Genomic DNA, 27,764 nt, shown 5'->3' with positions numbered 1-27,764 from the left:
GAGGATCAGTTAAAAGCTTTGCCATATTCTTTACATTTGTAGGGTTTGTCTCCAGTATGAATTATCTTATGAGTAAGAGTCGAGAACTGCTTAACTTATGTTCAGTAAGGTTTGAAGAATGGTTAAAAACTTTGCCACATTTTTCACATTTGTAGATTTTCTCTCATGAATTTTCTAATGTGTAGTAAGGTTTGAGGACTTATTAAAGGCTTTGCCACATTTTTCACACTTGTAGGGTTTCTCTCCAGTATGAATTATCATATGCATAGTAAGAGTTGAGGATCAGTTAAAAGCTTTGCCACATTCTTTACATTTGTAGGGTTTCTCTCCAGTATGAATTATGTCTAGTAAGAGTTCAGGGCCGGTTAAAAGCTATGCCACATTTTTCAAATTTCAAATTTTAGGGTTTCTCTCCAGTATGAACTTTCTTATGTTTAGCAAGGTGTGAAGAATTGGTAAAGGCTTTGCCACATTTTTCACATTTGTAGGGTTTCTCTCCAGTATGAATTCTCTTATGCACAGTAAGGGTTGAGGATCGGTTAAAAGCTTTGCCACATTCTTCACATTTGTAAGGTTTCCCTTCAGTATGAATTTTCTTATGACTAGTAAGGCTTGAGGAATGTTTAAAAGATTTACCACATTCTTCACATTCGTAGGGTTTCTCTTCACTATGAAGTCTTTTATGTGTAGTAAGGCTTGAAGACTGTATAAAAGCCTTACCACATTCTTCACATTTGTAACGTTTCTCTCCAATGTGAATTATCTTATGTCTAGAAAGTGCAAAGGACCGGTTAAAAGCTTTGCCACATTCTTCACATTTGTAGGGTTTCTCTCCAGTATGAATTCTCTTATGGATAGTAAGGGTTGAGGAATGGTTAAAAGCTTTGCCACATTTTTCACACTTGTAAGGTTTCACTCCAGTATGAATGATTTTATGAGTAGTAAGAGTTGCAAATTGGTTAAAAGTTTTGCCACATTCTTCAAATTTGTAGGATTGGTCTCTAGTATAAACCATCTTATGTTTAGTAAGGTCTGAAGAACGGTTAGAAGTTTTGCCACATTCTTCACACTTGTATGGTTTCTCTCCAGTATGAATTATCTTACGTACAGTAACGGTGGAGGATCGGTTAAAAGCTTTGCCACATTCTTCGCATTTGTAGGGTTTCTCTCCAGTATGAATTATTTTATGCATAGTAAAGGTGGAGGATAGTTTGAAAGCTTTGCCACACTGTTCGTACTTGAATGGTTTTGCTTCACTATGAATTTTTTTATGCCTAGTAAGGTTTGAATACTGTTTAAAGGCTTTGCCACATTCTTCACATTTGTAGGGTTTCTCTCCAGTATGAACTCTCTTATGCATAGCAAGAGTTGAGGATCGAGTAAAGGCTTTGCCACATTCTTCGCATTTATAGGGTTTCTCTCCAGTATGAACTCTCTTATGTGTAGTAAGAGTTGAAGATCGAGTAAAAGCTTTGCCACATTCTTCACACTTATATGGTTTCTCTCCAGTGTGAGTTATCTTATGTTGAGTTAGATGTGAAAGCATACAAAATGATTTGTCACATTCTTGACATTTGAAAGGTTTCTTTCCAGTATGTCTTATATTATGTGTACTTGAATTTGAAAATTTATGAAAGACTTCCACATATTTATCACATTGAAATTTTTTACTCTGAGATGTTGTCACACATTGGTCAAGTCCATTATAACTTCCTTTGTGTACGTTACACTGATCCACACGTTTACGACCTTTACTTAATTGTGAATTCTCATGTCCACATTTTCCATATCTTGTCAGTATCTCTTGTTGGAAGGAATTTTTTATGTTTTGCTCCAGCCAAAGGTCTTTGGGAAAATAACTCAAAACTGAAAGAAATAAAAATAACAAATTATTTTATTTACTAGATTCAGATGAATATACTTTACAAATCTAATCTATACTATACAAACTATGTAAGATGGCACAGCAATATACCACAGGTCCTAAATCCATGTAGACAAATAAATGTAATAAAACATTCTGACCAGAATACATTTGTAAAAAAATTTATAAATATAAAGTGTGTGCAGTGCCCCAGGTGAGCATAATGCAAAGAGCTCCAGAGAAGAAAAAAAAAAGTCTGTTAAATTTACCCAACACAGCTCTTTCTGCTCCCCAATATAACATGATGTTTTCAGAAGCAAATTGCAAATTCCTGGTTTCTTTTTTAAAAGACAAAAAAATAGTGGCACATACATCTTTCTTTCTGGTTTCTAGGGCCCTTTCCAGACACTGGTGTCTGTATCCGTCTCCCATGACATAAAGTGCCAAAAGGAAATGGTATAATTTGGAATTACAGTTTGAGTCTGTTTAGACCAAAGTTAAGTGTTAAACAGCAGCAGAGAGACTGCAGCACCTTAGACAGGGAACAGGTGTAGAGAGTGATTACTATTAAGAAGAAACACTAACATATTTCTTTTTTTCTTTTTTTTTTTTTTTTTTTTTGAGACGGAGTTTCACTCATGTTACCCAGACTGGAGTGCAATGGCGCGATCTCGGCTCACCGCAACCTCCGCCTCCTGGGTTCAGGCAATCCTCCTGCCTCAGCCTCCTGAGTAGCTGGGATTACAGGCACGCACCACCATGCCCAGCTAATTTTTTGTATTTTTTTAGTAGAGACGGGGTTTCACCATGTTAACCAGGATGGTCTCGATCTCTTGACCTCGTGATCCACCCGCCTCGGCCTCCCAAAGTGCTGGGATTACAGGCTTGAGCCACCGCGCCCGGCCTTAACATATTTCTTTATTAAAAAAAAAAAAAAAACACAGAATTTTAGACAAGACACATTCTAAGAACATGTTTGAGAGACTTCCAAAATGTCTAGGCAAGACAATTGGTTTCAGGCTGTGCCAGCACAAAGCTACATAAATTATAAAGACGGTGACAGGTAGCTTGTTTTCAATATCCAAATCTCAAAAATTAGAATATATACAAAATATTAGGGCAACATGGCCCATCAAAAACATTATCAAACTTCCGGTAAGCAATCATAAAAATATGAAGATGTGGTCGGGCGCGGTGGCTCACACCTGTAATCCCAGCACTTTGGGAGGCCGAGGCGGGTGGATCATGAGGTCAAGAGATCGAGACCATCCTGGTCAACATAGTGAAACCCCGTCTCTACTAAAAATACAAAAAATTAGCTGGGCATGGTGGCGCATGCCTGTAATCCCAGCTACTCAGGAGGCTGAGGCAGGAGAATTGCCTGAACCCAGGAGGTGGAGGTTGCGGTGAGCCGAGATCGCGCCATTGCACTCCAGCCTGGGTAACAAGAGCGAAACTCCGTCTCAAAAAAAAAAAAAAAAAAAAAAAAAAAAAATTTAAAATAATATTACACAATGAGTGAAATAGAAAAAAAGACAACTTGAAAATCAGAAAAATAATAACAAAAATAATAATATCAAAAAACACAAATTATAGAGATAAAAAGTCAGAGACAAGAAGAGAATCTTGGGAACTGTAAGATAAAATGATGTGTCATTTGCAAGAATAGTCTTATGAGATAAACAGTGAACTTTTAAGAAAATTTGGAAGACCTGAATGGAACTGGGTGATATAGTCAAAGTCTTGAAAAAAAATAGCTGTTCAGTGAGAATAACACAAATAACAAACTTGGCCTACCACATCAAAATAAAAGACCTTCCAAAATAACCTAATCCTAAGAAAGAATATTGGCACTGCATATATCCTACATTTCAAAGATCCTGAAAGGAGTTCCTTCCACTGCAAATAACGTTAATGTAAGAAAACAACACAAAACCATACCAAAAAAACATAATTTTCTGGGAAAGATATGTACATGCACAATAATAGCATTCTTTAGCATTATCATAATGAGGCAGAAAACATTTTTAATCATTTTCTTTTTTTTTAAGAGGTGGAGTCTCTTTCTGTCGCCAGGCTGGAGTGCAGTGGCGCAATCTTGGCTCACTGCAACCTCTACCTCCTGGGTTCAAGTGATTCTTCCGCCTCAGCCTCCCGAGTAGCTGGGACCACTGGCACGTGCCACCATGCCCGGCTAATATTTTTATTTATTTATTTTTTTGAGACGGAGTTTCGCTCTTGTTACCCAGGCTGGAGTGCAATGGCGCGATCTCGGCTCACCGCAACCTCCGCCTCCTAGGTTCAGGCAATTCTCCTGCCTCAGCCTCCTGAGTCGCTGGGATTACAGGCACGTACCACCATGCCCAGCTAATTTTTTGTATTTTTAGTAGAGACGGGGTTTCACCATGTTGACCAGGATGGTCTCGATCTCTTGAACTCGTGATCTACCCGCCTCCGCCTCCCAAAGTGCTGGGATTACAGGCGTGAGCCACCGCGCCCGGCCTATTGTTTGTATTTTTAGTAGAGATGGGGTTTCACCATGTTGGCCAGCATGGTCTCTATCTCTTGACCTTGTGATCCGCCCACCTCGGCCTCCCAAAGTGCTGGGATTACAGGCGTGAGCCATGGCGCCCGGCCAATCATTTTCTAAAATTTGAAAGATAACAGCATAGAAGTGATCATAAACATCTGTTAATGAGTGTTAACATAAGATATAATTAACAACATGAATATCAAACTTGAGAGCAGATGTAATGAGGAAGAATTTTTGTATGCAAATGAAGTTAATTTTTTACCAGATTAAAACTTTTTTTTTTTTTTTTTTAGACAGAGTTTCGCTCTTGTTACCCAGGCTGGAGTGCAATGGCGCGATCTCGGCTCACCGCAACCTCCGCCTCCTGGGTTCAGGCAATTCTCCTGCCTCAGTCTCCTGAGTAGCCAGGACTACAGGCACGCGCCACCATGCCCAGCTGATTTTTTGTAGTTTTAGTAGAGACGGGGTTTCACCGTGTTGACCAGGATGGTCTCGATCTCTTGACCTTGTGATCCACCCGCCTCGGCCTCCCAAAGTGCTGGGATTACAGAAACTGTTTTAACTTTTAGAGTTTGTATGTAATCTCAAAGGTGCCATAAAGGAAATATCTGTATAGATATATGAAAGAAAATATGAGAGAATTGAAAGCATATCAATGCAAAAAATATAAAGTGAAAAAAGGAAGACAGAGAGAAAATGAAAGACAAAGATACAAGAATCTAATAAAATAATTAATAAAATAACATTCATGTTTCTGTCAGAAAATTATTTATATAAATAAAATTTATATACAAATTACATAATAGACATATATTATATATAATTAACTTTCCAATCAAGCTTGCCTTTCCATAAGTCAGTTGAGATCTAATAATAAAAAAAGACTGAAAGTGCCAAGATAAAAGTAGAATTTTTTTGTAAATATTAACCAAATGAGAGAAGAAGAGGTCAAAATAATATTACACAGATACAAGTTAAGTCAAAACCTGTCATTTATAATAAAATGTACTTTAAGTCAAAACTCCAAAGAGACAAAGAAGGACATTAAAAAATAATGGATTCAGTCACTGGAAGCCTACAACAAATTTGTATGTGTATGCGTATCTCATATTAGGGTTCCAAATACATAAAGCAAACATTGACAGCACTGCAGAAACACACAGAGAGTAATGTAATTATAGTAGAATATTTCAATAACCCATTTTCAGTAATTTAAAAAAAAAGAATACTAGTAAGGAAACAAAACTTGAAGGCAGTATAAAACAATTATTTCTCAACATTAAAGGTAAAGAGAGCTCAACATCAGAATACACACCCTTCTCATTAGCTCATAAAACACTCCCCTTGAAAGAACCACCTGTTAGGTCAAAAAAGAAGTCTTAATAATTTTTTTTTTTTTTTTTTTTTGAGACGGAGTTTCGCTCTTGTTACCCAGGCTGGAGTGCAATGGCGCGATCTCGGCTCACCGCAACCTCCGCCTCCTGGGTTCAGGCAATTCTCCTGCCTCAGCCTCCCGAGTAGCTGGGATTACAGGCATGCGCCACCATGCCCAGCTAATTTTTTGTAGTTTTAGTAGAGACGGGGTTTCGCCTTGTTGACCAGGATGGTCTTGATCTCTTGACCTCGTGATCCACCCGCCTCGGCCTCCCAAAGTGCTGGGATTACAGGCTTGAGCCACCGCACCCGGCCCAATAAATTTTTTAAAACTGAAACTATATGGGTTACTTTCTATGACCAAAATGCAATGAGAGTATAAAACAATAATAGAAAAAAATGGAAAAATTCACAAATACATAGAAATTGACACACTTTTGAGTATGCTATTGTTCAAAGGTTGAAATAACTAACATTGCTCAATGTAATCTACAGAGTTAACGTAATGTTTTTCAAATTTTTCAAAAAAATAGAAACAACTCCAAAAGTATATGAAATCTCAAGAGACAATAAAATACCCAACAATATTCAAAACAAGAAAATTGCTGAAGGTAGGCCAGGTGTGGTGGCTCACGTCTGTAATCCAAGCACTTTGGAGGCCAAGGCAGGCGGATCACCTGAGGTCGGGAGTTCAAGACCAGCCTGACCAACACGGTGAAACCCCGTCTTTAAAAAAAAAAGAAAAAGAAAATTGCTGAAGGTACGAGTTTCTTATTTCAAAACACATTGCAAAGCTACAGAACTAAAATAATTTTGTAAGAATACAGAGTTAATTAAGTATACTGTAAGCCAACAACAAAAAGGAATATAAAGTTAAGAAAGTAGAATGCAGAACATGTATAAACTTTCACATATTCGGTCATACAAAGAGTGACTTGCATACCCATAATTATTGCAGCAGTGTCACTGAAAGCTAGTAGGTACAAGCAATGCAAATTTCTGTCACCAAATTACTCAGTAAATATAATTTGACGTATAAATATACTGGAATATCACTTAGTTTGCAAAAAGCAAAAAATATAACTATAAAGATAAATCTTTATGACATTATGCAAAATTAAATGAGCCAGTCACAATAATACAGCGATTGTATGATATGCAAAACAGTTATATTCAGAAACAGAAAACAGTGTTGTTTCAAAAGGGCCACAAAATGGGAATAGCTGGTGGTTGTTTAATGTATATTGAGATTTAGCTTTGCAAGATGAAAACATTTTAGCAATATGTTTTATAACAGTGTCAGTATCATTAATAAGACTACACTAAATATTTTTAAATATTTTGGGCAGGGTGCAGTAGCTCATGTCTGTAATCCCAGCACTTTAGGGGGCTGAGGAAGGTGGATCACTTGAGGTCAGGAGTTCAAGATCAGCCTGGCCAACATGGTGAAACCCAGTCTCTACTAAAAAAGAACATATACAAAAAAATTAGCTGGGCATGGTTATGCCCACCTGTAATCCCAGCTACTTGGGAGGCTGAGGCCAAGAATTGTTTGAACCCAGGAGGCAGTGAGCCGAGATCACACCACTACACTAGCCTGGATGAGACAGCACAACTCCATCTCAAAGAAAAAAGAAAACAATATTTATTCTAAATTTTGTTATATGTTTTGGACAAGTAAAAATAAACAATAATACCTAAAAGAGATACAGATTTATCATAGTTCTCAAATTATTGTTAAATCCAAAACTGTTTCTCCCACACAAAAATAATACAGATTCACAAAGAAATTGTAATGTCAAAATTAGAAGGATTTATATGACTACTCACTTAGAATTAAACAACCATTCACAAGAAACCTACGCAGCAAATATACAAATTATAAAAAAAATACAGGAATAATATTTATACAGACAGAGATAATTACATCGGCAATAGACTTATGGCTGATTCATATTTGATTTACTCAACACTGTCTTAAATTGTTCAGACTTAAATACTGTCATACACATACTTAAATAGTTTTAATCAAAACACAATTAACTGGTATGAGGTGGCAAGCCCTAGAATATATAACACAGAAATATAAAATTGCACAGAATACAAAACTTATTTGGCATTATCAAGTAGATCAATGTATTCATGAAAGGGATCCTAGAAGAATATAGGTCAAAAGTAATATGAGGACACTTGAAGGTAAATAAAAGCTGAGAACTTTCCAAATTTTGATATAATAGAAATTTTTTAACCAATAATACTTGGTTCAAAATTATTTTACTTCAAAAACAAGATGAAAATAAAGACTGTGCAAAATAAAAGGTGTGGTTGTTATCACCACTACGACAGTCTTACAAAAAATACCATATTGGCTGGGTACAGTGGCTCACGCCTGTAATCCCAGCACTTGGGAGACTGAGGCAGGCTAATTGCCTAAGCTCAGGAGTTCAAGACTAGCCTGAGCAACGTGAGGAAACCCTGTCTCTACTCAAAAAACAAACAAACAAAGAAAACCTCAGTGACTCATGAATATAATCCTGCAATTTTAGGAGGCCACGACAGATCACTTGAGACCAGGAGTTCAAGATCCGCCTGATCAACACAGTGAGACTGCATATAAACAAAGAAAAACGCTAAAATGAATCCATTAGGTTGAATATTAAAATGATGCTGGATAGCATTATAAAGCCATATATAATTGTAAAGCTCTCCGTTCAATACAAATATACAGACACATAAAGAATTTTTTTTTTTTTTTTTGAGACAGGGTCTTACTCTATTGCCAGACTGGAGTACAGTGGCATGATCTCAGCTCACTAAAACCTTCCCCTCCAGGCTCAAGAGATTCTCCTGCCTCAGCCTCCCAAGTAGCTGGGGCAGGCAACACCATGCCCAGCTAATTTTTTTTTTTTGTATTTTTAGTAGAGACAGAGTTTCACCATGTTAGCCAGCTGGTCTCCAACTCCTGACCTGAAATAATCCACTTGCCTCGGCCTTCCAAAGTGGTAGGATCACAGGCGTGAGCCACCACACCCAGGCAAAAATTCTTTACTATCATAAGGATGGTATATAAAACCCTTAGAGTTACAATTTTTAATAACTGAAAAATATAGAGGTATGGTTTTTGTATTAAATTGAAGTTATGAGATTAAAATATATTGTTTTAGCTTTAAGATGTTTTATGTAATCTCCATTTTTTTCTTTTTTTGAGACTGAGTTGCCCTTTTGTTGCCCCTGCTGGAGTACAATGATGGGATCTTGGCTCACGGCTACCTCCGCCTCTTGGGTTCAAGCAATTCTCCTGCCTTAGCCTCCCAAGTAGCTGGGATTACAGGCATGTGCTACCATGCCCAGCTAATTTTGTATTTTTAGTAGAGATAGCATTTCTCTATGTTGGTAAATTCCTGGTAAATTCCACAATTTACCAGGAATCTATAACTATTATTGAAATGAACTAACCTGACTCCATCTTAGAAATAAGCGTGACAAGCTCCAGCTTAGCTTCTCCCTCCCTGCCATAGCCCTGACAGATGCATTACTGAGTCACGCTGTACTCAGAGCCTTGAACTGTTGAGGTTTGGGTCACGCTGTTCTCAGTACCTGTAACCGAGGTAACCATGTCTTGCTTGGTAAATCTACCTGCTATTGTGAATACCCGCTTCGTGATTGATTATATGGAAATACTCTTAGTAATTAGCAATCATGAGAACCTCCACCTCCCCTGGTTACCAGTTTCCTCCCCTAACTTGTTTATTCTGCTTCTGTAAACTTCCGCTTTGCTCCCTTACCCTAAGCAACATATAAAAGGAAATCAAAAACCCTTCCTTGGGGCCAAGAGAATTTTGAGTGTTAGCTGTCTCTTGGTCACCAGCAATAAAGGACTCACAATCAGAACTCAGAGTGTGGCACTTTCTCTAACTCACTCAGATATAACATTATATCCATCTGTATGTTGTGTGTGTGTGTGTGTGCATATACACACACAATATTCATATACATATATACACACACACACACACACCAGGGCTCAAAAAATATATGAAGCAAATACTGACAAAAGTGAAATAAGAAATATATAGCAACATAATAATATCAAGACCGCATTTGCAGTAATAAATAAAAAAACAAAAAACTTAGACAACAATATAGACTGTATTAATTATTCTGCATATACGGGAATACCTGAGAGTAGATAACTTATAAAGATAAAAGGGTCAGGCGTGGTGGCTCACGCCTGTAATCCCAGCATTTTGGGAGGCCGAGGCAGGCGGATCACAAGGTCAGGAGCTCAAGACCAGCCTGGCCAATATAGTGAAACCCTGTCTCTACTAGAAATACAAAAATTACCCAAGTGTCATGCGTGGTGCACGCATGTTATCCCAGCTACTTGGGAGGCTGAGGCAGGAGAATCACTTGAACCTGGAAGGCAGATGCTGCAGCAAGCCAAGAAAGTGCCATGGCACTCCAGCCTGGGCAACAGAGTGAGACTCCATCTCAAATAAAAAAAAGGTTTGGCTCACCATTCTGAAGACTATACAACAAGTGGGAAGTGTATGCCAGCATCTGCCTCCTGTGAGGTTTTCAGGACTTAAAATCATGGTGGAAGGCAAAAAGTAACTGGACTAATCACATGGTAAGTAAGAGAGAGTAACTGTGAGGTGAAGGAGCCAGGTTCTCTTGATACACCTGCTCTCATTTGAGTAGAGTATAACCTTTTTGATTGCCAAGAGGATGGTGTCAAGCCATTCATGAGGAATTTGCCCCTAATGACCTCAACATCTGCCACAAGGTTCCACATCCAACATTGAGGATTACGTTACAGCATGAGGTGCACATCCAAACCATATCACAGAACAACTAGGCTTAGCAGGCATGTACAAAACTTTCCAGTCAAAAGCAAGATAAGGCCAGGTGCAGTGGCTCATGCCTGTAATCCCAACACTTTGGGAGGCCAAGGCAGGCAGATCACAAGGTCAGGAGTTCAAGACCAGCCTGGACAATATGGTGAAACCTTGTTTCTACTAAAAATACAAAAATTAGCCGGGCATGGTGGCACATGCCTGTAGTCCCAGCTATTCTGGAGACTGAGGCAGCAGAATGCTTTGAACCCAGAAGGCAGAAGTTGCAGTGAGCCAACACTGCACCACTGTACTTTAGCTGGGGTGACAGAGCAAGACTGTCTCAAAAAATGAAAAAGCAATATAATACACATATTCTTATTTTCACCTGCTGTATACTGTTAGGACACATACCAAATCTTATTAAATTTAGGAATATCAGCTGGATGCAGTGGCTCATGACTATAATCCCAGCAGTTTGAGAGGCTAAGGTGGAAGGATCACTTGGCCGAGTCTGAGATCAGCATGGGCAACACAGTGAACGCCTGACCCTACTAATAATAAAACAAACCAGGAATTATAGTGTATGTCTATGGTTCCAGCTCAAGAGGCTGAGGTGGAAGGATCACTTGAGTATAGCAGATTGAGGTTGCAGTGAGCCAAGATCATGCTACTGCACAACAGCCTTGTTGACAGAGTAGGATCTTGTCTTTCTTTTTCTTTTCACAAAAAAAATTTTTTTTTTTTTTTACAGAGACAGGGTTTCACCATGTTGGTCAGGCTGGTCTTGAACTCCTGACCTCCGGTGATCTGCCCATCTCGGCCGCCCAAAGTGCTGGGATTACAGGCATGAGCCACAGCGCACGGACAAGATCCTGTCTTAAAATGAAAACACCAAATAAAGAAGACCACAAGTAGACAGTATATGCTTTTTCACCAAAACTGGATGAAACTAGAAATTAACAGCAAAACCAAAACTGGCAAATACAAATATATATGAAAATAAAGGACACTCAGGACAGGCACAGTGGCTCACGCCTGTAATCCCAGCACTTTGTGAAGGTGAGGCAGGCAGGCGGAGGTTGCAGTGAGCCAAGATCCAGCCATTGCACTCCAGCCTGGGCAACAAGAGCAAAAACGCTGTCTCAAAAAAAAAAAAAAAAAGGAAAGAAAAGAAATTATTCAACATATTCTTGCTCAAGGGTCAAAAAATTTAATTTTTCAAAGATGTTAATATGACCTACAGTGGTAAACAAATTCAATATGATCTCTGTAACAATCCCAATGCACAGTTTTTAATAGAAATATAACTTAAAATTTTTAAATTTGGTAATAAACTATGGACAAATACCCTTGAATAGGAACAAAGAGGCATTATACTTCCTGATTTTAAAACATATTAAAACCTACAATAACAAAAACAATGTGGTACTGCCACAAAGATAAATGGATGCAAGAACAGAATGGAGAACACAGAAATGAACCCTTCTATATATGACCAAGTGATCTTTCACATGAGCAAACAATGGAGAAAAAGATAATCTCATCAAAAAATAATATTACTCACAGCCAATATCATACTGAAAGGGCAAAAACTGGAAGCATTCCCTTTGAAATCTGGCACTAGACAAGGATGCCCTCTCTCACCACTCCTATTCAATATAGTATTGGAAGTTCTAGCCAGAGCAATTAGGCAAGAAAAAGAAATAAAGGGTATTCAGTTAGGAAAGGAGGAAGTCAAATTGTCTCTATTTGCAGACAACATGATTGTATATTTAGAAGACCACATCGTCTCAGCCCAAAGTCTCCTGAAACTGAGAAGCAACTTCAGCAAAGTCTCAGGATACAAAATCAATGTGCAAAAATCACAAGCATTCCTATACACCACACACCAATAACAGACTTAAAGAGAGCCAAATCAAGAATGCACTGCCATTCACAATTGCTACAAAGAGAATAAAATATTTGGGAATACAACTAACAAGGAATGTAAAGGACCTCTTCAAGGAGAACTACAAACCACTGCTCAATGAAATAAGAGAGGACACAAACAGATGGAGAAACATTCCATTCTCATGGTTAGGAAGAATCAGTATCGTGAAAATGTCCATACTGCCCAAAGTAATTTATAGATTGAACGCTATCCCCATCAAGCTACCAATGACCTTCACAGAACTTGAAAAACCCACCTTAAACTTCATATGGAACCAAAAGAGAGCCAGCATAGCCAAGTCAATTCTAAGCAAAAAGAACAAAGCTAGAGGCATCACACTACCTGACTTCAAACTATACTACAAGGCTACAGTAATCACAACAGCATGGTACTGGTACCAAAACAGAAATACAGACCAATGGAACAGAATAGAGGCCTCAGAGGCAACGCCACTCATCTATAACCATCTGATCTTTGACAAACCTTACAAAAACAAGCAATGGGGAAAGGATTCCTTGCTTAATAAATGGTGTTGGGAAAACTGTCTAGCCATGTGCAGAAAGCAGAAACTGGACCCCTTCCTGACAGCTTACACTAAAATTAACTCCAGACAGATTAAAGACTTAAACATAAGACCTAACACCATAAAACCCTAGAAGAAAATCTAGGCAAAACCATTCAGGACATAGGCATAGTCAAGGACTTCATGACTAACACACCAAAAGTATTGGCAACAAAAGCCAAAATAGACAAATGGGACCTATTAAACTCCAGAGCTTCTGCATAGCAAAAAAAATGATCATTAGAGTGAATCGGCAAGCAACAGAATGGGAAAAAATTTTTGCAATCTACCCATCTGACAAAGGGCTAATATCCAAAATCTACAAAGAACTAAAACAGATTTACAAGAAAAAAACAAACAAGCCCATTCAAAAGTGGGCAAAGGATATGAAGAGACACTTTACAAAAGAAGACATATATGAGACCAATACGTATGAAAAAATACTCATCATCACTGGTCAGTAGAGAAATGCAAATCAAAATTACACTGAGACACCATCTCACGCCAGTTAGAATGGCAATCATTAAAAAATCTGGAGACAACATATGCTGGAGAGGATGTGGAGAAATAGGAACACTTTTACACCGTTGGTGAGAGTGTAAGTTAGTTCAACCATTGTGGAAGACAGTGTGGCAATTCCTCAAGGACCTAGAAATAGAAATTCCATTTGACCCAGCAATCCCATTACTGGGTATATATCCAGGGGAATATAAATCGTTTTATTACAAGGACACATGCACACGAATGTTCATTGCAGCACTGTTTACAATAGCAAAGACTTGGAACCAACCCAAATGCCCATCGATGACAGACTGGACAGGGAAAATGTGGCAGATATACACCATGGAACACTATGCAAGCCATAAAGAATGATGAGTTCGTGTCCTTTGTAGGGACATGGATGAACCTGGAAACCATCATTCTCAGCAAACTGACACAAGAACAGAAAATCAAACACTGCATGTTCTCACTCACAGGTGGGTGTTGAACAATGAGAACACATGGACACAGGGCAGGGAGCATCACACACTGAGGTCTGTGATAGGGAACTAGGGGAGGGACAGTGGGAGGTGGGGAGTTGGGTAGGTATAACATGGGGAGAAATGCCAGATATAGGTGATGGGGAGGAAGGCAGCAAGCCACACTGCCATGTATGTACTTATGCAACAATCTTGCATGTTCTTCACATGTACCCCAAAACCTAAAACGCAATAATATATATACAAATAAAAAATAATATTGAAAACTGGATATCTATAATGATAAAATAAAGTTGGAATATTCCCTTGAACCATATACAAAAAATATTTTAAATAAAATATTTAAGACATAAAAGATAAATCTTTTAGAAGAAATATACAAAGAAGATATGATATTGGCCTTGGCAAAGTTTTCTTAGAACGACATTAAATGTATGAACAACAACAACAAAAAAGCCAGAAAAATGTAACTGCACTGTACTTTAAAATTTCTGCACATCAAAAAAAAAAAAAAAAAAAAATCAATAAACAATGCCTCCTAGGAAATAGGTGAAAATATTTGCAAATCGCTTGTGGTAGGAGTTAATATTCAGAATATATAAACAACTTTTAAAACTTAACAATAAAGTTGAATAACTTGATTTGCAAAAAAATATATATATAAATTTTTATCAAAAGAGATACACAAGGCCAGGTACGGTGGCTCACACTTGTAGTGCCAGCACTTCAGGAGTCCAAGGTAGGCGGATCATGATGTCAGGAGTTCGAGACCAGCCTGAGCAATATGGTAAAACATTGTCTCTACCAAAAAATACAAAAATTAGCCAGGCATGGTGGTGTGCACCTGTGCTCCCAGCTACTTGAGTGTCTGAGGCAGGAGAATCACTTGAATCCAGGAAGTGGAAATTGCCGTGAGTTGAGATTGTGCCACTACACTCCAGTCTGAGCAACAGAGCAAGACTCCATCTCAAAAAACAAAAAATAAAACAAAAACAACACAAAACAAAAGATATACAAATGAGAAAAAGCACTTGAAAGGAAATGCGAAATTAATATTTTGTAGAGAAACACATAAAAATAACAATAAGAAACAAAACTGCCTCACACTCATTAGAATGGGTACTTTTTTTATTGAGACAGAGCTTTGCTCTTGTCCCCCAGGCTGTGGTAGGCAATGCCACGGTCTCAGCTCACTGCAACCTCTGCCTCCCAGGGTCAAGTAATTCTCCTCCCTGAACCTCCTGAGTAGCTGGACTCACAGGTGCCCACCTCTGTATTGGGCTAATTTTTGTATTTTTAGTAGAGACGGGGTTTCACCACGTTGGCCAGCCTGACCTCAGGTGATCTGCCCACCTTGGCGTCCCAAAGTGCTAGAATTACAGGGATGAGCCACAGCGTCCAGCCTAAATTTTTAAAAACACCAAATCTATTGATGATACAATGAAAATAAAATTTAAACATTCATGTTTATTATACCAGTATTCACAAAAGCCAAACCAAAAGGCTGAAGCAACCCAGATGTCCCTTGATTTATAAACACATCAAAAAATGTAACATATACACACAATGGAATATTATTCGGTCTTAAAAAAGAAAATTTTTGACAGTCATGGTGGTTCAAACCTGTAATCCCAGCACTTTGGGAGGCCGAGGCGGGCAGATCACTAGGACTCCTGTTCAAGACCAGCCCGGCCAAGATGGTGAAATCCTGTCTCTACTATAAATAAAAAAAATTAGCCGGGTGCAGTGGTGGGCACCTGTAATCTCAGCTTCGTGGGAGGTTCAGGCAGCAGAATCACTTGAACCCAGGAGGTGGAGGTTGCAGTGAGCCAAGATCGCGCCACTGCACTCCAGCTTGGGCAACAAGGGTGAAACTCCATCTCAAAAAAGTAAACAAATAAAATAAAATTTTAAAAATTTTAAAAAGAAAAAATTGTCACATTTTAAAGTAAACTTTTAGAATAATATATCACCTGAAATAAGCCAGTAACAAAATAATAGTATATGATTCCACTTATGACATATCTCAAGTGGTCACACTCATAAAAACAGAAAATGGAAAGGTGTTGGTCAAGCGCTGCAGAGATGGTAAAATAGGTTTTTGTAACTTAATGGGTATTGACAGGTATCAACTTTTAGTTTCACAAGATGTTGCTGAGACGACAGGCGCGCACTACCACACCCAGCTAACTTTTGTATTTTTAGTAGAGACGGGGTTTCACCATGTTGGCCAGGATGGTCTCGATCTCTTGACTTCATGATCTGCCTGCCTCGGCCTCCCAAAGTGCTGGGATTACAGGCATGAGCCACCGCGCCTGGCCTAATGTGAATATACGTAACATATCTGAAATGTACAGATTCTTTTTGAGATAGAGTCTCACTCTGTCACCCAACCTGGAGTGTAGTAGAACAATTATGGTCCACTTCAGCCTCAAACTCTCAGACTCAAATAATCCTCCCCACTCAATCTCCCAAGTAGTTGGGATCACAAGGTGCACATCACCATGCCTGGCTATTTAAAAAAATTTTTGTAGAGAGGGAACCACGATATGTTTCCCAGGCTGGTGTCAAACTTTTGGGCTCAAGTGATCCTCCTGTCTTTTTTTGGGGGGAATGGAGTCTCGCTCTTGTTGCCCAGGATGGCGTGCAATGGCACAATCTCAGCTCACCATAACCAACCTCCGCCTCCTGGGTTCAAGTGATTTCTTCTGCCTCAGCCTCCTTAGTAGCTGGGATTACAGGTGCCCGCCACCACACCCAGCTAATTTTTTGTATTTTTAGTAGAGATGGGGTTTCACTATGTTGGTCAGGCTAGTCTTGAACTCCTGACCTCAGGTGATCCACCCACCTCGGCCTCCCAAAGTGCTGGCATTACAGGTGTGAGCCACCGCGCCTGGCCAATCCTCCTGTCTTAAACTTCCAAAATCCTAGGATTACAGATGTGAGCCACCACTATGTCTGACCCTGAAATATACACTTAAATAAATTTAAGATGGTAAATTTCATATTATGTGTTTTTACAACAATTTTTCTAAAGGAAAAAGTGAAAAAAATACAGAATTATAAATCTTTTCAAAAATGACCTTCGAATCATAAAAGTGTTTCTCTCAAGGGAAATACATATTTATCATTAAACACATGGTGAAAATAAGACTATTTCTATTACTATTCACTTAGACAAGATAAAACAACCATTGTAAATCAGCTAAGAAAGAATATATGCAAGATAAGCCGTAACCAAAATTGGGATCATATTTATAGATAAATACATACACATATATAATTTGATCGTGATAAACATATGGCTAATTTATCTCTCAATTGAACCTCACATTGACCTTAAAGTATACAGAATTGCAAATTGTCTATAATACATAACTAAAATCAAAAAATACAATAGACTGATGTTAAGAAACTACACTGAAAAAACACATTAACATGGAACTGCATAAAAATAATAAGAAATTTTTACTCATAAAATCTGGCACGCAACATTGATGCACCACTAAAAAAGGATTTGTCAGCCAGTCGTGGTGGCTCAGGCCTGTAATCCCAACACTTTGGGAGGCCAAGGCAGGTGGATCACCTGAGGTCAGGAGTTTGAGACCAGCCTGGCTAATATGGTGAAACCCCATTCCTACTAAAATACAAAAAATTAGGCGGGGCGCGGTGGCTCACGCTTGTAATCCCAGCACTTTGGGAGGCCAAGGCGGGTGGATCACGAGGTCAAGAGATCGAGACCATCCTGGTCAACATGGTGAAACCCCGTCTCTACTAAAAAACTACAAAACATTAGCTGGGCATGGTGGTGCGGGCCTGTAATCCCAGCTACTCAGGAGGCTGAGGCAGGAGAATTGCTTGAACCCAGGAGGCAGTGCGGAGAGCCGAGATCGCGCCATTGCACTCCAGCCTGGGTAACAAGAGCGAAACTCCGTCTCCAAAAAAAAAACAAAAAAATTAGCCAGGCATGGTGGTACACACCTGTAATCTCAGCTACTGGGAGGCTAAGGCAGGAGAATTGATTGAACCTGGAAGGCAGAGGTTGCAGTGAGCCGAGATTGCACCACTGTGCTCCAGGCTGGGACACAGCAGACTCTGTCTCAAAAAAAGAAAAAAAAGAAAAAGAATTTGTCTAGATAACTACAATATTTGACTATAATTGTGTACTCATGGAAGGGAGGTATTTTGAATCATTGGCATGTACTGCATACAGGAAAATTTCAGACAAAATGCAGTATAATTATAAATAGAAGATTCTATTGAGAATCTTTAAATAAATAAGCATGTAAAATAAACTAAAATTAATATTTTATGTTTTAAATATATGGGTTTTTTTTTTTTTTTTTTTTGGAGACAAAGTTTCACTCTTTGTTGCCCAGCTGGAGTGCCATGACAAGATCTCAGCTCACTGCAACCTCCGTCTCCCAGGTTCAAGAGATTCTCCTGCCTCAGCCTCCCAAATAGCTGGAATTATAGGCATGAGCCACTGAGCCCAGCAATATATGTTAGTTTTTACAAAAATTAGCTGGGCATAGTAGTGCATGCCTGTAATCTCACCTACTCAGGAGGCTGAGGCAGGAGAACTGCTTAAACCCAGGAGGCGGAGGTTGCAGTGAGCTGAGATCGCACCACTGCACTCCAGCCTGGGTGACAGAGTAACTCTGTCTCAAAAAAAAAAAAAAAAAAGGAGAGGGCCATCATACTTTATAATTTCAAACTATATTTCAAGACTCTGGTAATAAAAAACAAGATGCAATGTGCGGAAAAATTTAAAAACCAATGGAACAGAAACCACTACTCACACACATTTCAGACATGATGCAACAAGAGAACTTACAAACATTTGAGTTTCTCAAAATATGCAGATATTTGTGTGTTCCGAAAAACAATGGAAAAGGAGTCAGATTGTGCAGTCTCTTACACGCCATGAGGAGGACTTTGGCTGTTACTGTAAGCTTCAAGGAAGATCACCAAAGGGAAAGTATAATCATTAAAGAATTTAGAAGCATAAGACATGGCTCACCCTTATAATCCCAGCACTTTGGGAGGCTGAGGCGGGTAGGTTACCTGAGGTGAGGAGTTTGAGACCAGCCTGGCTAACATGGTGAAATCCTGTCTCTACTAAAAACAAAAAATTAGCTGGGCATGGTGGCAGGTGCCTGTAATTCCAGCTACTTGGGAGGCTGAGGCAGGAGAATTGCTTGAAACCAGGAAGCAGAAGTTGCAGCTGAGACTGTGCCATTGCACTCCAGCCTGGGTGACAGAGTAAGACTCTGTTCAAAAACAACAATAATAATAATAAAGCATAAGAGAGAAGATGTTCCTATGTTGAAGAAACAAAAACAAAAACAAAAACAACCCGGCTGTCCAGAAACTATTTTCTTTGGAACACAGCTTCACAAGCCACATTTTAAGGACCGACTTTATCTTTCACCATAGGACGTCTTATCTGTGTCATGTGTTGTATTCACTCTTACTTACCTTGAGGTTTGGCTCCCATCTTATATCTCTTCATATTCCAGGGTTCTTTTCCTTTCTCCAGACACGTGATCAGGTCTAAATTAGATACAGAAACACCTGTTTTTTTAATAAATAAATAACATGAATCTTGCTCATATTCTCCAGTTATTGACCTAGTAATTTTCTCAGTAAAGAAGATGTAATAGAATATCCTGGCAAATTAATCTTAGAATACTAATTTATAACAGAAATTTCTAAATATTTAGACATTTTAATTTTTTTTGAGACAAAGTTTTGCTCTTGTTGCCCAGGCTGGAGTGCAATGGCGTGATCTCAGCTCATCACAACTTCCATCTCCTGGATTCAAGCTATTCTCCTGCATCAGCTCCCAACTAACTGAAATTACAGGCATGTGCCATCACACCCAGGCAATTTTGTATTTTTAGTAGAGACGGGGTTTCTCCATGTTGGTCAGGCTGGTCTCAAACTCCCAACCTCAGGCGATCTGCCTAACTCAACCTCCCAAAGTGTTGGGATTATAGGTGTGAGCCACCACACCTGGACTGAAATATTTTTAATGTGTAGATTCTTAATTTTACTACCTGGTACTACTGAATCAAAAATTAAGGTGTGGGCAACTATGTTTTATGCCACTAAATTTCTGGAACTACCTTTAATCTAGAGTGAAGGACACAGATCAGCTCAGAAATGTGGAAAGTTCAGGTCAAGATAAAACATCTACATGAGGTTTCGCTTCCCCTTGTTGAAGGCTCCCTCCCTTCCCCTCCCTGGTGGTCACAGGGCTCCCCTCAGCTGGGCCTAACAGTAGCAGCAGCTGCTCCAGCGGATGTCTCTTCCCACCCAGCTTCCCCTTCCCTCCTCTCCCCTCCTTGTGCCTGGTGCTGGCCCGGGACGGCTCCGCAGCGTTCCCGCCAAGCTCCAACCAAGGTGCCTGGCTGGGGTGGGGACCTTGGCTCGCCTAGGGCCATTTCACAATTCTGAATCATGTCTGATAAAGGAGAAATGGAAAACGAGCCTCCAGCACCTCCGGTGCGAATGAGCAGTACCATTTTTAGCACTGGAGGCAAAGACCGTTTGTCAGCCAATCATAGTTTGAAATCTTTGCCCTCTGTTCCAGAGGAGAAAAAGCCCAGGAATAAAATCATCTCCATATTCTCAGGCACAGAGACAGGAAGTAAAAAGAAAGAAAAGGAATGGCCAGAAATTTCTCCTCCATCTGATTTTGAACACATTATCCATGTTGGCCTTGATGCTGTTACCGGAGAATTCACTGGCATGCCAGAACAGTGGGCTCGATTACTACAAACTTCCAATATCACCAAACTAGAGCAAAAGAATCCTCAGGCTGTGCTGGGTGTCTTACAGTTCTACGACTTCAACACAGTGAAGCAGAAATATCTGAGCTTCACTCTTCCTGAGAAAGATGACTTCCCTTCTGCAGCACCACCCCGAATGCCAAGGGATCAGAAACATCAGCAGTAGTGACAGGGGAAGACGATGACGATGAAGAGACTGCTCCTCCTGTTACTGCCCCAGGACCAGATCATACAAAATCCATTTACACACGGTCTGTAACTGACCGTTTCTGCACCAGTTGGTGATTCAAATGTTGATGGCGGTGCCAAGTCTCCAGGCAAACAGGAAAAGAAGACTAAGATGACAGATGAAGAGATTATGGAAAAATTAAGAACTACTGTGAGCATAGGTGACCGTAAGAAACAATATACAAGATATGAAAAAATTGGACAAGGGGCTTCTGGTACAGTTTTCACTGCTACTGACTCACTGGGACAAGAGGTTGCTATCAAACAGATTTACAGAAACAGCCAAAGAAGGAATTGATCATTAACGAGATTCTGGTGATGAAAGAATTAAAAAATCCCAACATATTTAACTTCTTGGACAATTACCTAGTAGGAGGTAAACTGTTTGTGGTAATGGGAGTACCTTGCTGGTGGATCACTTAGTGATGTTGTAACAGAAACCTGCATGGAGGAAGCACAGATTGCTGCTGTATGCAGAGAGTGATCTATTTTACATGCTAATCAAGTGATCCACAGAGACATCAAAAGTGACAATGTACTTTTGGGAATGGAAGGATCAGTTAAGCTTACTGACTTTGGTTTCTGTGCCCAGATCACCCCAGAGCAAAGCAAAGGCAATACCATGGTCAGAACACTATACTGGATGGAACCAGAGATGGATACACAGAAAGCTTACGGCCGTAAAGCTGACATATGGTCTCTGGGTATCATGGCTATTGAGATGGTAGAAGGAGAGCCTCCATACCTTAGTGAAAATCCCTTGAGGATCTTTTACCTAATAGCAATTAATGGAATCCCAGAACTTTAGAATCCACGGAAACTTTCCCCAATATTCCAGGATTTCTTAAATCGATGTTTGGAAATGGATGTGGAAAAAAAGGGGTTCAGCCAAAGAATTATTACAGCATCCTTTCCTGAAACTGGCCAAACCACTATCTAGCTTGACATCACTGATCATGGCAGCTAAAGAAGCAATGAAGAGTAACTGTTAACATCACTGCTGTGGCCTCATATTCTTTTTCCCATTTTCTAAAAGAAGCCTTTTAGTATATGAAAATTATTACCCTTTTTGGGGTTTAAGGAAACGGTCTGTATAACCTGGATGAAAGAAGGAAATGAGGCCGGGCGTGGTAGCTCACACCTGTAATCCAAGCACTTTGGGGGCCAAGGTGGACAGATCACCTGAGGTCAGGAGTTCAAGACCACCCTGACCAACATGGTGAAACCCCGTGTTAGAAAAAATAAAAAATAAAAAAAATAAATAAAAGAAAGAAGGAAATGACTATTCTCTGAAGACAACAAAGAGAAAATTGCAAAAAGGAAATTATGACTTTCAAATGAACCCCTTCTTGAGGGTCCAAAAGGAATTGTGGACTGAATCACCAGCCTTAGGTCTTTCAGCAAACAGCCTATCAAGACCATTTATCATGAGTGAGATTTGCATTTTACTTTGCTGACTTTGTTGTAATAGATCCCATTAATTGTCCCCTCTGGGGTATTTTCAATACTTGAATGGCAGATTTGAGTTTTTCAGAGTATTTGTTTCATCTGATAGTCTTTCTCTGCTTCATAGCTTTCCTTTCCTTAACTTCCACCTTTTGAGTTGCTGTTAAGTTTCTCATGCCTAGGCAAGTGTAACAGAAATTATGTAGCTCCTTATGCTGGCAAAGGAGCTCTATATGATTTCACTTTGTTTAAAAGTTAGGACTAGCTGTTGTTACGTGTAATATTTTAGTTCAGAACTTGACCTGAAGGAAGGGAAGAAAATTATGTGATTTTTACCTTTTTTAACAAATGTGAAAAAGTCAGTTTTAGTAATTTTGTGGTAGTAAGTTTGGCATTTGTTACATGTATAGAGAGAAGACTAATAATCTATATTTATAACTAAATCATTGAGATAGAAAAAGATTCCCATTGACTACAGAATTCTTCCAATCTTGTCTTCCCTTCTGCCTGTCTTCTCTTCAGTTCGGCTCTAGGAACCACAGTAATTTGTTCTTGTTCCAACCTGGCTTTATGACTTTGGTTAGTGCTACTACCTTCCTCTTCTCTCCTTTTTCCCATTCATTTTGGAAATAAATTTCTGTGTATGTTGCTATTTAGGTGTGTTTTTTTTGTTTTTCATTAATCCTCTCTCACCTCACACATACCTCCCTCCCATGGCAAATAATATAATAACCAGTGAATTTTCAGAATTTAAAATTAGGTTTTTTTTTTTTTTTTTTTTTTTTTTTTTTCATTTAAAGGAGAAAAACATTTGGGACTAGCAGAAGCGGAGTGAGGGACATGAACCTTGGCGAGCTCTGATGTAGTGAGACCAGGTTATATTCGTGAAAGAGAAATGTTAGTGTTATAGAGGAGCAGCTGATAAACAATCAACCGCAAACACTGGTCGGAAGTTTCATTGTCCCAGATCGTTATCAGTGTTTTATTATCTATGAGAACTTAAGTGACAGAGTGTTTCCTGGTGAATTTATAGATCATTTGAGATGTTGAGTTATTTTAGTTTTAGTTTTGTTTTTTTTTTTCAAATAAGCAGAGGATATTAATGTAAAAAACTGGAGAAAGAAAAATGATATGTGGCATGTTGATAGCAATAATTTTTTCTTTTAAAGATTCTAAAAGGTCTAAGACCTGTAGCACTATTTGAGAGCCTCTCTTCTCTCCTCCCTTCCCATCCCCTTTCTTTCTCTTCTCTTTTTTCCTCTCCTCTCCTTCTCTCCTTTATTTGTTGTTTTGCTTTTAGAGTAGGTATTGTTCACACGTCTGTGTTTTGGTTCTGGCATTTGTTCCCACCACCCCTTTCCCCCCAATAACTTCACCCCTGCTTGCCACCCTGCAGTAGTACAAATCACGAATAAAAATAATTTTGCTGTTGTAGTGTACATTGGGGAAATGAGCAGGGTTTTCTTTCCATTATTTTATTCCCACTATATCTATGTTAAAATATAATTATAAGGAAAGACGTGACTGTTTCATATTGATAAAGCTGGCAAGTTTTCAGAAAAATTAGTAGATTAATGAAACAAAAATCTACATGAACAAATCCCAAATTTTCCTAAAAACAGGGATCTGACACTTATTTACGTAAAGCATAGATTGCCAGAAAACATTCTACAATGAAGAGAAATGAAACCTTTAGGACATATTAGGAATTGTGTTTTGAAGTTATCCTTACCCAGGAAGACCAGGTTTCTGTAGTTCTCTAACATCACAGTTCTATATAAATTCTTCTGTGCTGTGTCCAGGCACTGCCACTCCTCCAGAGAGAATTCTATGGCTACATCCATAAATGTCAATGGTCCCTGAAAAACATACACACATTTACCAAGTGATCATGAAGAAGGGAATTAAATAATATCAAGAATAGTAAAACAAAACCTTATTATTTATAGTTGCTACATAATAAAGTAAATTTTGGTGTGTTGTGTGCCGTTTAATATAAAACCTAACCCCCAGCTCTACTTAAAATTAAATCCCTGTAAAACCTATCTTATCTATTCTCCCCACATTCTCAGCAAAGTTCCCGGGTATCTCAGGACTCCCGTTTCTCTTGCTAACCAGCTGCAAGGTCAAAGGGCAAGATAACACCCAAAGAATGTACAATGCATTTCTCAAAAAGCTATTTTTTAAATGTAACACATATCATAAGACATGTTGCAAATTAATTGTTCTTTGTTCTCACTTCTGTAAACCTGTTAGCTGCTATGTAATCCTGGATGTATAAAAGTACCCCATTCTCTTCTCCCAGGGCTCGCACTTAGAATGCTAATCCTCTGAGCCGGTGGCCACCTCAATAAAATCGTTTCACCCATTAGTCTCTCCGGTCTCTTGGATATTCTGTAACAACCATGGGCAGAATTTTCAATTTGACTCAAGGTGAAATGCGACACTAAAGAGAACTGGTTATAACTTACAGGAGTAACTAAAATTATCTAATTAAATATTTTTAAACACGGAAATATTATCTAATATATTCTCTATGAGAAAAGAAAGTGACCTAAGACCTACATCAGTGAATATATGTTATGAGCATGAACGCAAATACGTACTTTTGTTTGTTTGTTTTTTGAGACAAATTTCTCTATTGTCGCTCAGGCTGGAGTGCAATGGTGTGATCTTGGCCCACTACAACCTCTGCATCCTGGGTTCAAGCAATTCTGCTCAGCCTCTGGAGTAGCTAGGATTACAGGTACATGCCACCATGCCCAGGTAATTTTTTGTAGTGACGGGGTTTCTCCATGTTGGTCAGGCTGGTCTTGAACTCCCGAACTCAGGTGATGTGCCTGCCTCATCCTCTCCAAGTGCTGGGATTACAGGCGTGAGCCACTGCACCCCACCCAAATATGTACACTTTTTTACTGCTATATTTACATCATACAAAATGAGTTGTGTATATTTTTCAGATGGAAAAAAAGTTTTGGGTTAGAAGATGCCTCTCACATTTTAATGGGTACAACAAACTGGAGGTCTTGTTAATGCAGATTATTTTTTCAGAAGATCTGGAATAAAGTTTGAGTTTCTGAATTTCTAATAAGACCATCAGTAATGTCAATGTTCTGAAGAACCCAAGAACCCAAGAAGAATATTTTGTCAAACAACCAGTAAGCAGAAGCACCTGTGTTTTTCCCAGTTTATCTGGCCTGTAAACAAAGATGAGTGGTTTCATTTTCTTTTTTTTTTTTGAGGCGGAGTTTCGCTCTTGTTACCCAGGCTGGAGTGCAATGGCGCGATCTCGGCTCACCACAACCTCCGCCTCCCAGGTTCAGGCAATTCTCCTGCCCCAGCCTCCTGAGTCGCTGGGATTACAGGCACGCGCCACCATGCCCAGCTAATTTTTTGTATTTTTAGTAGAGACGGGGTTTCACCATGTTGACCAGCATGGTCTCGATCTCTTGACCTCGTGATCCACCCGCCTCGGCCTCCCACAGTGCTGGGATTACAGGCTTGAGACACCGTGCCCGGCCGAGTGGTTTCATTTTCTAAAGACAGATATGTGCAAAGAAAACCAAAAAAAGAAGAGAAGCTACCAGATTAAATGTGATAGTGTATACACAGTAGCTACATAAAGATACTTAATAATGAAGAGAAAAATAATTAACTCCATAGTGAAATACATCTGTCAGGGAGCTCTTTAACCAAGTGAATCATTAACATCAACTGCACTAGGACAGATTTTTTTTTTTTTTAATTTTTTTTTTAAAGACAGGGTTTCACCATGTTGGTCAGGCTGGTCTTGAACTCCCGACCTCAGGTGATCTGCCCGCCTTAGCCTCCAAAGTGCTTGGATTACAGGCGTGAGCCACCACACCCGGCCCAGGACAGATTTTTATAAAGTGCTGATACACACAGAAGAACACAGTATCACTGCTAGAATATCTTCCCCCAAAAGTACAGTCTGAATTTAACTACAAAGAAACATCAGTTCTATGTAAAGTTCAAGATGGAGGAGATCTCTCTTTTGTTCTGTAATTTTTCATAGTGATTTTAAGTAGTATCTCCTTAGCACCCTAGAAAGCAGGTATTTCCCAATAATTCTTTTTCAGAACTTTCTGGGTAATAAATGCCATCCTGTTCAAATAAGCAATTTAAAATTGTGTTCTTCATACAGCTAATGAAGAACAGAGAGGGAACTTCAACATTACAAGTCCTCCATCTTTACTAAGGACCCCAGCTCTTCCCTAATAAAGATCTTGAGAGGGCCGGGCGCTGTGGCTCACGCCTGTAATCCCAGCACTTTGGGAGGCTAGGGCAGGTGGATCACAAGGTCAAGAGATCAAGACCATCCTGGCCAACATGGTGAAACCCTGTCTCTACTGAAAAAATACAAAAATTAGCTGGGTGTGGTGGCGCGTGCCTGTAGTCCCAGCTACTTGGGAGGCTGGGGCATGAGAATTGCTTGAACCCAGGGGGTGGAGATTGCAGTGAGCCGAGATTGCGCCACTATACTCCAGCCTGGTGCCTGGCGACACAGCAAGACTGTCTCAAAAAAAAAAAATAAATAAAAAAGATCTTGAGAATCCACTCTTTCTCATGTTCAATATCCACAAAGGGAACCTTTTTTTTTTTTTTTTTTTTTTGAAACAGTCTCATTCTGCTGCCCAGGCTGGAATGCAGTGGCTTGATCTTGGCTTACTGCAACCTCTACCTCCTGGGTTCAAGCGATTCTCCTGCCTGAGCCTCCCGAGTAGCTGGGGTTATAGGCACCTGCCACCAGGCCGGCTAATTTTTGTATTTTTAGTAGAGATGGAGTGTCATCATGTTGGCCTGGCTGGTCTCAACCACCGACCTCATGATTTGCCCATCTCAGCTTCCCAAAGTGCTGGGATTATAGGTGTGAGCCACCGCACCTGCCATAAAGGGAACATTTTCAATATTGCAGATTATAAATTCATGGTGTAAATTCTGCACAGCATAGAAGCCAAGATGTAGAGAATGTAAAGAAAGGTCTTGTATATAGGAAAGAAATATTTTTCAGAGACCCTTGACTATCATACTTTGAAGGAGTTAAACCACTAAGGAGGAAAAACACAAGTAGAGAAGTAAAGGTTTGCAGGTACAAAACACACAGCACTACAGGAGGCAGAGTGGACACAGCTCTTGATCTGAGACACATTTAGCTTTATAAAGTAATTTTTGGCCAGGTGTGGTGACTTAT

The 27,764-nt window shown here is 39.3% G+C and overlaps 1 protein-coding gene and 1 pseudogene across 2 annotated transcripts; one reads left to right on the top strand and one right to left on the bottom strand.

Moving 5' to 3' along the window:
- Nucleotides 1–190: 190 nt before the first annotated feature.
- LOC116545915 (zinc finger protein 85-like) lies at nucleotides 191–25,196 on the bottom strand. 2 transcript variants are annotated; one of them, XM_032272325.1, is made up of 3 exons: nucleotides 24,285–25,196; nucleotides 19,563–19,658; nucleotides 191–1,866 (listed from the first exon to the last, which is right to left on the bottom strand). In XM_032272325.1, exons 1-3 carry the CDS (start codon nucleotides 24,394–24,396, stop codon nucleotides 401–403), a joined length of 1,674 nt encoding a protein of 557 aa, XP_032128216.1. In that variant the 5' UTR covers nucleotides 24,397–25,196; the 3' UTR covers nucleotides 191–400. The 2 variants fall into 2 exon arrangements, with proteins under 2 accessions (XP_032128216.1, XP_032128217.1); XM_032272326.1 differs by having other exon boundaries at nucleotides 19,563–19,637.
- Nucleotides 20,443–23,336, top strand: LOC116545916 (annotated as a pseudogene).
- Nucleotides 25,197–27,764: the final 2,568 nt, after the last annotated feature.

The sequence above is a fragment of the Sapajus apella genome, unplaced genomic scaffold (assembly GCF_009761245.1).
Source record: "Sapajus apella isolate SASKATOON/1434 unplaced genomic scaffold, GSC_monkey_1.0 scaffold446, whole genome shotgun sequence".
NCBI lineage: Eukaryota > Metazoa > Chordata > Mammalia > Primates > Cebidae > Sapajus > Sapajus apella.
This window is presented reverse-complemented; position numbering and strand designations above follow the sequence as displayed.

What these genes read in the sequence shown, in the direction of transcription:
- LOC116545915 (XM_032272325.1), bottom strand. Translation starts at nt 24,396, where the DNA reads ATGGATGTAGCCATAGAATTCTCTCTGGAGGAGTGGCAGTGCCTGGAC. An exon ending in CAGAAACCTGGTCTTCCTGG is followed by an intron (nt 19,659 to 24,284) that starts GTAAGGATAACT and finishes TTAAAAAAACAG; the next exon opens with GTGTTTCTGTATCTAATTTA. An exon ending in GATGGGAGCCAAACCTCAAG is followed by an intron (nt 1,867 to 19,562) that starts GTAAGTAAGAGT and finishes TATTTCTTTCAG; the next exon opens with TTTTGAGTTATTTTCCCAAA.